This window comes from Zingiber officinale, chromosome 4B, assembly GCF_018446385.1.
Source record: "Zingiber officinale cultivar Zhangliang chromosome 4B, Zo_v1.1, whole genome shotgun sequence".
NCBI classification, from domain to species: domain Eukaryota; kingdom Viridiplantae; phylum Streptophyta; class Magnoliopsida; order Zingiberales; family Zingiberaceae; genus Zingiber; species Zingiber officinale.
Genome location: NC_055993.1, coordinates 19,730,140 through 19,742,251, shown reverse-complemented (window position 1 = coordinate 19,742,251; position 12,112 = coordinate 19,730,140). Strand labels below are relative to the sequence as shown.

Genomic DNA, 12,112 nt, shown 5'->3' with positions numbered 1-12,112 from the left:
TAAAAGGCTTGAGGGAAATCCTCGGGCAGTTTTCTTTTAGATCCCCTATCCGAGACACGGGTCGGGTCCTTAGAAATTGTGAGCATCTTGTGTGGGTGTGAAGAAGTGATATATTTTTCGGAAGCCGCTCGCCTCTTTGCCTCCTAGAATAGCTCATACTCTCCTGTTGTCATAGTGACATTGATTCTTCTGGTCTCCTCCATCGTCACATTCCACAACAGGTGAAGGAGATTCCCACAGACGACTCCAAATTGATCCTGTTCGGAATCTGAGTCAAACGAATGCCGGCTGAGATGTCACTGGCGTTGATGGAGAGGCGACTTGGACACCCCTGCGTATATGCCTGGGAAAACAGACCCTCGCGTAGGACTGACAGGCAGCGGTGACTAACCCGGTAGTACTTAGGCTCTACACACTCAGACAAGCACACGGAACGTTAGAGACTAGAAACCAGGGAAAAAGTCCCTAGTGCAAGCCCTCCTACGATCAAGTCAAGTACTTTTTCCCTAAAAGAACAATGTACGAAGAAAAAAGAACTGTAGAAGACAAGTGCGAATGTGCGAGAGAGCGTACCTGCTCAAGGAAGAGGACCTCCCATTTTATATGATCGTGCGTACCTTTGGAGTCTGACCGATATCAGAGAATGTCGGGTGTCAAGGTCTGTTGGGTGATGGAGGACGTGTGTCACCCTCCTATGGATTGAAAGAAGGTTCCATTCGCGGATGACAGCAGACCCTTGAAATATTTCTTGACATATGACAGCTATTCTCTAACAGGCGGTTATGATTCCCTAACATTGTTGTCGCCTAGTGCCTTTTGTCCCACCCGAGTTTAGCTATAGACAGCTCGAGATGACTATTATGGTGTAGCGCTTAACCTGAGTCTTGATGAGGGAGACGAGTTGCGACTCGGGTCCCCTCCTTCACGCTTGGAGTACTGGAAGGTCGACCGAGAGTTGTCTTACTGAAAGTACCAGGTCTGTCTATGCAGATCGGGTTGAGGGAACCAGACCGGTCGAGAAAGGTCAGGCCTTACTCTAGGCTAGGTCTCATGTCTTTGATCTGGGATCCTGACCTGTCAGTACCTGACCGGGAATTATGCGGTTAATGATGTCAAGCGGTCTACCTCCTTCTTTCCCCTAACTGCTGTTTGCCACGCCCCTTGATTTCTGATTACCACGTCCTTTTGACTTCTGACTGTCACGTACCCTTAACTTCAGACTGTCTGGCCTTATTAGACCCCACCTTTATGCACCGTATCATATATATTATTTTATTATATTCGTCTGAAAATTTAGAGCATCTAAATTTATTTTTTTATGATATCAAATTATACTTTTAACAAAATATACATATTTGATTTCGTCCTAGAATTAGATCATTTAAATTTATTTATTTGTGATATCAAATTATATTTTAATAGAATACTTTATTACTATAAACCATAACAACTAAATATTTATCTAAATACCTATTCGATTGATATTTTTATCTATATTTAAATATTTTTTTTTATAATTTTTAATTATTTTTTATCTTGTTAAAACCAAGATTGATTATTCAGTTAAAATTGAATTGAATTGAAATAATCGAAACTGAACAAATTGATTTTTTTTTTTTTTTAACTAATCAAACTTATCAAATTTTTCAATAAAAATTAAACAAATGGAGCAGATAAAATATTGATTAATTAGATTAAAAATAGAATTAATATAACTGAAATTTTCTAATTATTGTCTAAAAATTTATCAAAATTATAGTGGTATTAGATTTCAAAATTCATTATCATAGTTGTGTTGATTTTGATGTGCATAAATTATATACACTTTTATGCATAGTTCAACACACATCTATTTATATTTTATGAGCATAATATATATTTATTGTATCATATTTTATTATAATATCGTACTTCTATTATATTCTGTTTGGAGATATGCTCTTTGCTTGTTTTGATTGATAGGACGTCGTTTGGAGTGAAAATGGAACAAAAATGCACATTGGAGCAAACATTGAGAAGATCAAGCTTAAATCGCATGAAACCACATGGTCGTGTGGTTAGGGATGGCAATTTTCCCCGTGGGTTTGGGGCCCCGCGGGGAAAACCCGAAATGGGGATGGAGATCCTCGATTTTTCGGGGATGGGACGGGTATAGAAATACTATCTCCATCCCCGAACCCGCCCGAATATTATTATTATTAATATTAATAAATAATAATATGATTTTTTTAAAAAATATTAATAATAGTGTTAATATTAATATTAAAAATTTTGAAAATATTATTAATAATAATATTATTGATATTGATATTAATATTAATATTATCATTAATAATTATTATTAAATAATAATAATAATAATATAAATTAATTTAGAAATGGGGCGGGGATGGGGAATCCCCGAACCCGTGGGTTCGGGTTCGGGGAATCCCCGAACCCGAAAAAATGAAAACGGGGCGGGGATGGGAATGGCAAACCCGGCCCCGCCCCGCCCCGTTGCCATCCCTACGTGTGGTCTTGCCCGTGGAAAATCAAGCTCTGGCTGTGTGAACTCACACGGTCATGCCACACTCCAAAAGAGAAGAAGATCACGACTGTGTGAATCCAGACGGCTGTGTGGACTTTCCAGAGTAGAAGCAGACCACGACAGTGTGAATCTACACAACCATGTGACTTCCCAAAGGAGAAGAAGAATACAATCGTGTGACTCCACACAACCGTGCAACCTATCCAGAGACCAAGCAAGACATGGCCATGTGAAGTCACATGGCTGTGTCACTAGATCCGAGGCTAAATAAAAGTTGGTCGTGTGGATTCCACACTGGCATGGCATGGGTGGTGTCAGGCCCATGCCCTGCCCTATTTAAAGGGTTTTCTCTTCTTTTTGGGAGATCTTTGGCTTGGGGTTCATCTCCATTCTTTGGAGAAGGGTTCTCCCCCTTGGGGGAACCCTCTCCATCGATCTGTCCATCTCCAGAGCAAGGGAACACCTCCAACGACGTCACACTTCAAGGATAAGCATTTTCTTCTCTCTCTATCTCTATGTATTAAGTTATAGATGCTATATTTATCGTCACTTGGTTGTTTCTCCTTTGTTATGGAGTATATTCTCTAGATCTAGGATGTATGAAGTAGTTATGATGTGTTGTGATGTATGAACTATATATTTGGACATTTTCCTGTGCTATGAAATATTTATAACATGTTCTATGTGGATTGTGTCTTGTATATGTTTGACGAAATGTGTATGAGGTCAATTCATGTAAGATGTGAGGGATTTATTTCTATGTTAAGGTTGCTACTAGACTAGATAACTGGGGGATCCTTAGTGACAGAGGATACCCATTCAACCAAACATATTATGCCCTTAATGACAGAGGACAACGATACTTACCCACTTTCTAGAGTCAAAAGATCTTAACATATGGATTAATCCTTGTTATGGCATTTTAATTGGAGTCGATACTTCAGTGCTACCATTATGAAGTACATTAGATAACTCTAGTAATTGTATGATCGGGGGACCCTGTGATAGAGGATAACTTTTAATCAGACTTTCTAGAGTTGCTGCTTTATTTATTAGCATTAGAACTTGGGTAGACTATCTAGTTCAACTTTCGCGGGGTTGTACTAGATTCTAGTTAGAAGCTCTACATAAGTATAAGCATGTAATTAGGTAGATGAACAATGCATAGGAGCATTAACTAGCATTATAACAAAACCGAAATCGTACAATCTATCATCCATCCCATTTCAAGATCATCCCTTACTTCTTCTCTCTCTCTTTCTCCTTAGTCTTTCTTTTACTCTCTCTTTTCCAGCCTACCTTTCATTTGTCTAGGGAATTCATTGTGTGAAATCAACTAGTGCTTAATCAACAGTCCCTATGAGTTCGATATCTTTTATACTACTAACGATGTAATCGTGCACTTATAGTTCGTAACAGTTTTTGAAATCCAACATCATAACGGTGATGCTTTTCAAAATATAACACCACTATCATTTATGATAAATTTTGTATCAATTCATTATTATTTTGATTTATTTGGTTTAATCGAATAAGAGATTTTAAAATAGAATCCGAACTAAATTAATCGATATAATTATTTTTTTAAAAAAAATTAAAATTTTAAAATAACCGAACCAAATTTTTAAATTCAGTCGATTTATTCGATTTAACTGAACTTTTGTTCACCCCTAGTTAAAAGTGTCTCTTGGAGTTTCTCTCTCAATAAGCTAACTCCAATTTTCTTTTTGATATTTTCAATTTTTATACTACTTTTTTTTTTTTATGTTTCCACAACCAATTTATTTATTTTTTATCCCTATGATTCCTATCTTTTAGTTACGTGCTTACTTTATATCTCATCGTTCCACTCATGTATTATAGTAGATCTAATTATCGTTTTCTAAAATTTATTATAAAATTTAGAGGTTTTTTTTATAATCACAAAGAACATTTAATGTCTTTCTTCATTTTAATAATCCGATTTGTAACCATATTTTTATAAAAATAATTTTACATATTTAAAACTCTAAGCTAAAAAAAAACTTATTATCTCTTAACTTGACAATTATTTTATTACATCTATTACTACTAGACCTTAATTTCTTTATATTCAATCTCGACACTTATTACCATCCGAATATTAAAAATGCAAACACTATATTGGTAACATCATTATGTTTATGAAAATTTAAACATTTGAAACTCTAGTAACTATTTTTCAATTGCCATCTGCATTTTGTCTGTAAACTTGGAAGATAAACCAAATACTCTGAAAAGCAGCTAGCGTAAAAGACATTTAACAAAGGGGACCAAGTGCATCGTGCCAACTGAAAAATGTGAAAATGCTCCCCGTTGTCAATTAGCAATAAACATCATCTTGCCAGTTTAAAATAGAAATTTAATACACTACACTGGCTCTCGATCTGTCTATTTATTGAAATTTTTCTATTTTAAAAATTTTATTTTTAGGGGGAAAAATTCAGTTTTTTTATAAAAAAAAACTATAGCAACTATTAGAAATAAATTATAGCACCTAAAAATGCTTTCAATTAATATAGGTAGTTGTGGCTGGTAGGATGAGTAGCTCATCACCATCAAGAAATTGTAATTATTGATTGAGAACCACAGCATTAAGGATTGGATGAGGCTTCATGAAAATGAAAAGAAGTATAGTAAATATGATAATTGATCTTAAAATTCATATGAAATTTGTAATAATTAATTGATATTCTAAATATTTTGGAGTTAATGAGATTGGTTGTATCAAGAGAAGAATTATTTTGTGAGGATTCATTGTCTTCAGTGACTTTATTGAACAAAGCAATCATCATGGAGGGGGCTGAAATTTCTTCTCATGAAATGTGAGAATTGTTTTACGATTAAAATCTTTATCTTATATCAATACTGAAATATTGATAAATAATTATTGTATAAGAGGTTTTTTCTACCTCACCTAGCCGACACCAGATCCTCCTATCTATAAAAAAAAGTAGACTAGAAGATAGATCACTTATAATTATGATCGGATCATGATCGTAATCCGATCACAATTGGTTACAATCTCTCTGTAGATTCACTATTCCCCCAGATTATAATTTGGATTGGGATGGGTAGCTAGGGACTACCTGTGGTGGGCAAGTGGTTAGGTTGTCGGGTGCCAAGCGAGGGGCGGCCTCCGGCCATCTGCCTAGATACAATTATAACCTAGGAGGACGGTAAATTTAGAGAAGAATCATAATTAATTATGGTTAGATCACGATCATAATCCAATCGTTATTATAAATGGTTCATCCCTGATTATGAACCAGGGATCCAGCTAACTAGATTGAGGAAAAGTGTAGAAGTTTCGATGAGGTTGTAGGATCATGGAGTAGCAGCATTAAAGACAAAGTTAAAGTACGTGCATATATAGGATTGTAAAAAATTAAAAGTGTATGCAAGATTTATTGCACCTTCCAATGTTCACGTTAACTTTATTAATTAACCAACAAAACAAACTGATAACTACATATGATGGCAATTCAGCTTTAAGAGTTCAACTAAATCTTGGTTTGGGGAGTGGTCAGAGGAGATTGAGCTGAGAGGAACTCAGTGGAATTGTGAACAAGCCAACACAAGCATCAAACTGCCAATTGATATCTTAAATTTGCTCACATCTCATTTATTCAGCTTACATTAATTCAAATACGCCGTGATACACTGATGCTTCTCATTCTGATTGAGACACGGGAGTTAAAATATACATCTTGCAAGAATGGCCGCTGACCTGGGCTCTCAATTTACCCACAAATTCCCTCTCCAGTGTTATATGCTGCATTAAAAGAGAACAAGAACAAATTAATAAACACATGAACTCAGCAGTGAACAGAGTGCTAGTTCTGCAGCAGAAATACCTTCCACAGATTTCTTGCTTGCACAGAAGTATGGGGTGGAATGCCAATGTCATCCCAGTGGGCCGTGATTTGGGCCGGGAAAACGGACCGGTTCAGTAGCACTACAACTGTTCTATATCCAGATAAAGGCCCGGCCCAAACCTGTGAATGAATCAATTTTATTTAAAAAAAAAACAACAACTAGAAAACAGTGTGGCTAACTAACCTCAGCACTGCCCATCATCCTGACCTTCTTAGCTTGAACACCCAGAGGATCTGAAGGGGAGAAACCATTCATTATTTGTAAATTCAGTTAATCAGAAACAGAGAATAAAGGGGGCACTGCACCTTGGTTAACAGCAATCACTTCCTTGTTTCCAAGAATGGCCATGGTTTCCTGTGTCATATTTCTAACATCACAGCCAATGAGGAGAGGAGCCTGCAAGGCAAGCATCACATAATTCTCAAGTATTTCAGATGAATGCATGGTAATTAAGCTGGGAGTGGCTACCTTGGAGATAGCCCAGATGCTGAAATGCACAATGTATTCATCATTAGTCATCCCACCATTTCCAACTTCGAGCATATCAGGATCTAATCATTAATGGAGATATAAAGATGCAGTGTGTGTATATATATACATATTGAATAGTTAATGAAAGATGCACTAACCATTCCAGCCACCAGGCCTTGCATACTCAGCATAAACTTCATTCTGATCAGCCCTTGAGACCATACTGCACGACCATATATAAATTCTCCTCTTCACAATCAAGGTAATCAATTCAAAACTTTTCTTTTCTATTATAGTTCTAAACTGTAATGTGTTTGAATTTTTTATAACTACACTGCACCAGACAATTTAATACAAGTGTTAAACCTTTCCCATGAATCATTAATGTCATCAGTAGTTCTCCAGCTATTCCCTAGTTTGCTTCCCCAGGTAGCTGGGTGCATGTCTCCCCTGAATTTCATAAACAAATGACGAGAAATAGGTAATTAGTAAAAGAAGAAGATGATGATGACGACGATGAAGAAGAAGAAGTGCTTAGCTTACCATTCACAAAGGGAGATAAAAATTAGTCGATCAGTGCTCATTATAGCTTGAGTCATTTGTGGATACCTATATGAACAAGATTCCAAGTTTAATTACTTACTTTAACCATGCTCATTCAACCAATGACCTTTACAAATCTACCTCTCCATAGGTTTCAAATCTCCATTGTTGCAGTTGTCATACTTGAGGTAATCTATTCCCTGACCCGAAAGATACTATTTAGTGAAAATTGCTTTTCCATTATGCAATATTATAAAAAAACAAAAAAAAGAAATATCAAGTCCAAGATGCACATATTGCCAAAACAGCGTACCCATGCAGCAAAAGTTTCAGCATCTTTCTTCTCATACCCCAGTGAACCAGGCATCTCTGAGCTACACGTTCGGTATCTGTAGAAACCACAAAGCTGAGTAAATGTGTTGCCTTTTTACAGAAACGAATAATACTCCATCATACTCACCCTGCATCTGAGTAAATGCCAAGCTTAAGCCCCTTGCTGTGCACATAATCTGCAAGAGCTTTGATTCCTGATGGAAATGTTCTTCCGTTGGCCACTAGGTATCCCTGAACACATTATAGAGTTACAGTTCATGCTTATTGTGGTTTCTGTAGGCAAAAACTAAAGAAAGGCATCAGTATAATGAACCTGGGAGTCACGGTCGTACTCAGCCCAGCAATCATCTGCAAATCATCCATGGATTAGAAATTACAAACAAATCAAAAGGAAGTTAAAAAACTGGTGAGAGACTAACCGATGTTGACGTATTGATATCCAAGCTTCGCGAGTCCAGTTGACACCATTGCGTCGGCTGTTGCATAATTATAGAAAAGATTGAAGGAGAATAGAAAGTAGTAAATAAAGGGTCAGCATCCGTCCATCTACCTGTTTCTTTGATTAGTGTCTCATTGATTTGGCAAGAGAAGTGATTCCAACTATTCCAACTGAACAAGAAGAATGTACAGAGCAGTATGAATCCAGGCCGAAAGGCGAAAAATGAAGCACTCCTCCATGATTAAGTTGTTTTTTTTTTTTTTTGCTTTTTGGTTAAAAATTGGGGAGGAAGACGAGAACTGAGAACATACCCCATGGGAGGAGTCGACCCGAGGCCATTTGCAAGTGATTCGACCTTAACAAAATCAGTTGTGGCCATTGCAAACGCCAGAATTAGCATCAGCTGAAACCTTTGCTTGTCCATCGATCTCCTTCCTCTCACGGGTGGTCTCTAACTGTTTGCTTTGCTTGACGATCACCGTGGGGATGCCTACCAAGCTTTATATTGAGGCCAACGCCATAATTTAATAATTTGTCTGGAATGCACTTCCGATTTCCAACATTTTTTGTATTCTTCCTGCAGGATTATATTGAAATTCTTAATTTGTAATGCAAATTAGAAATAAATATCCAAAAGTAAGTACACATAAATTTTAAATTCATTCATCCGCAATACATAGAAAGAAATTGAAAATCTTCAAAATTGGAAGATAGTAAAGATTTACACATTGCGGTAAAAGGGGAAAAAAATTAAAAATCTTCAAAGATAGAAAATAAACGGAATTAAATTCCAAAATATTCAAAATTTATGCATATTAATTTTTATTAAATAAAAAATAATTATAATCCTATATTAGCTTTTTATTTAAAATATTTATTTTTATATTTACTATGGAGTCGAGGAGATATATAAAAGAAGCTCTAAGTCTTGTATTTTAATTATTTTTCAATTAATATAATTTTTTATTTTAGTTTAATGTGTGAGAATTTTTCTATCTTAGTCTTTATTTTATATCCACATGACTGTTAAGTGACTAAGAATGCGAAGATTTTATTTTTCTCAAAATATATGTCAATAGAGAATTAATCTTTACCTTATTATAATAAAATTATTACCCTTTAATTAATTGGGCACCTTATCAATGTGGACAATTATCTATCTATCATCCTTAAATTTTATTTTAATCTTATCTACAATTCATTTATAATTTTACATATAATTTGTTTCTTTAAAAAAATTAATTATTATGATTTCACTTTCTTCTTATTATCACACATATTGTTAGAGAGTTTAGATCCTCTTGCTTCATAATCTCTAATTTTTTTTCTAGTTTCTTCCATAATTTACATGTTGGATTACTATTAGAATTTGATCAAAATTGACTACAATCTACTATGAGTTCACTTTCCTACCCAGGTTATAGTTTGGATTGAGAGAGATGATCGGAAGCTGTCAACAGTGGACGGACTATATAGCATTGAGCAAGGGGTGATCCGCACACCGCCAGAGGCCTCCGGTCGTCTGTCTCGATTCAAACATAACTTGGATAAGAAGATGAACCTAGGGGAGATCGCAACAAATTTTGGCCGGATTCTAACTACGATCTGATGTGCAAATTATGGAAGGAATCAGAAGGGGATTAGAGATTGTGAATCAGAGGATTTGAACTCGTTGTTAGAGCATCCATATCAGCTTTTCTAACACATAGAATTTACCTAAAATTTTATATTTTGTATAATTTTTTTACATCAGTTATCCTATTTATTCCCTAAATTTAGACTTCATAAATAGTACTTCTCAAAATTTAATTAATGAAATTCATTTTCTAAATATTAAAATATTAATTATTTAATTTGGTGGAGAGATAAAATAAATGGAATAGATTAGATATTATATATAGAGAAAAGAAAATAATAAAAAAATATAGATAATAGAAATTTTAGGATAGTTGATGTATGGAGTATATTAAAAAAATGATTCTTTAAATTTAATAAAAAGATGATTATCTTATAGAGACATTGATGTTGATGCTCTTATCTCCGCCCCATCTATCACGTATGTTTTTTTTTTATCTTCAACTTTTGTTTTTTATTTGACTTTCTTAATTGCAATCAAGGGCCAACAAATTCGTAGAAAGATTCGCCCCATCTATCATCTATGTTTTTTTTATCTTCAACTTTTGTCTTTTTTTATTTGACTTTCTTAGTTGCAATCAAGAGCCAACACATTCGTAGAAAGATTCAACCGTGCTTTCGTATGCTTTCGTATTTTAGGATGTATTTGGTTTGTACATTTTTTATTTTCATTTTAAAAAAAACGTGCATTTTCTAAAAAATAATGTTTGGTTTGTATTTTTCGTGTCTGTTTTCTAAAAAATACATAGTATTTTCTAGAAAAACAGACAATGACAAAAAGTCATTTTCTGTTTTCTAGAAAACACGCGTTTTCCAAAAAATGAAAATAAAAAACGTGCAAACCAAACGCACCCTAAAATGAAGTATCTCTGCTTGGCTCTTCCAGATTCAACAGAGCAGATGAAGTATCTCTCTATGTATTAGTACAGTTCAATAACACTCAGCAACTTCAACATGAGCGAATCTCGCATCATCTGGGTATAAACATATTTCCTCTTTCTGAAATTGAATTTTATTTATTTAGTTGGTAATTTTAAATTACTCGTATTTAGTTAGTTTTTATCACAAATTCATATATATTAGCATATATTATTCATAAAATCCAAATATCATCAAAAATTTCAAATTTAATTTAGACATCATTCATATATATATATATATATATATTTAATTTAACCATCATCCATCAAAAAATATATTTCATATTTAGTTTAATTACCATCTATTAAATAAAATATTTTCTATTTTAATATCATCATTAGTTTAATTATTACTATCCTTGCCAATATCATCATATCAGATTTTTCATTAATTATGCTGCATATTTATTATTTGGTTTAGTTATCGTACATGTTAGTGATTAATTTTTTATATTCTTCTACATCTCATTTAAGTTATAATATTTTTTAATTATCATTATTTATCCATATTTCAATTAACTTGATGAGGAAAGTCACTAAATATATATGAGATTCAGATTTTAGAAACGTACCCCATATACTACGTACTATACAATAAATTTAGGAATGACATTTGTATATAATGCCAAGTGAGAATTATAGTCTATGCAACATGCCTGAGACAAGGAATAAGGACTCCTAATTGGTTGAATAGACCAATGAGCAAGGTGACGACCCAACTAAATTAATTATAATTAACAAGCCCCAAACCCTTGTTCAAGTTAGGCTAGTCAAGCTAATCAGTCAAATTGGACAATTTGAGCGTGTGAATGAGTCAAGGAGTACTTGATCGGATCAAATGAACCAACCATGCATCAGCCAGACCCTCATGTTGAATAATTGTCGTCTCCCGATTAGTGAAAAACATTCTGTTGGTCTTTCTGTGAAATTATTTTCCGATTTATTATGTCATAACGTAATATATATATATACTGTCGAGACATGCATGCATGTGACGCAGAATCCCCGGCCCGTGTAGGAAAAGGACAAACAGTAATCAACGCACGTCCGATAGATTTGCAATTGATTTATCACGGGCATTCAAACGCATGCTGCACGGTCCTTTATTTTATTTTATTTTATTTTTTCATTTCATTTCATGGATCTTCTAATTTTTGTTTTCAGAAAAAGAAAATCAGCTGTGGGTCAAATCATTTTTTTTTCAGCTGTGGGTCAAACCACTTTTTTTTTTTTTTATAAAGTTCCATGGAGAAGACGAGTAGTTGAGTGGAGAGTGCAGTGAATAATATTCTCCGTGAACTTATCCAGAATTAATTCATGGGCAGCTAGTTTCATATGACCATGCGC

General features: G+C 34.4%; 1 protein-coding gene across 1 annotated transcript; it reads right to left on the bottom strand.

The window, feature by feature from the left end:
• Nucleotides 1-5,955: 5,955 nt before the first annotated feature.
• On the bottom strand, nt 5,956-8,712 carry LOC121977440 (alpha-galactosidase 1-like). Its single transcript, XM_042530016.1, has 15 exons — nt 8,522-8,712; nt 8,322-8,380; nt 8,191-8,247; nt 8,085-8,119; nt 7,899-8,002; nt 7,752-7,827; nt 7,580-7,638; nt 7,439-7,504; nt 7,262-7,345; nt 7,054-7,118; nt 6,893-6,975; nt 6,730-6,820; nt 6,608-6,657; nt 6,403-6,543; nt 5,956-6,320 (listed from the first exon to the last, which is right to left on the bottom strand). Exons 1-15 carry the CDS (start codon nt 8,632-8,634, stop codon nt 6,219-6,221), a joined length of 1,185 nt encoding a protein of 394 aa, XP_042385950.1. The 5' UTR covers nt 8,635-8,712; the 3' UTR covers nt 5,956-6,218.
• Nucleotides 8,713-12,112: the final 3,400 nt, after the last annotated feature.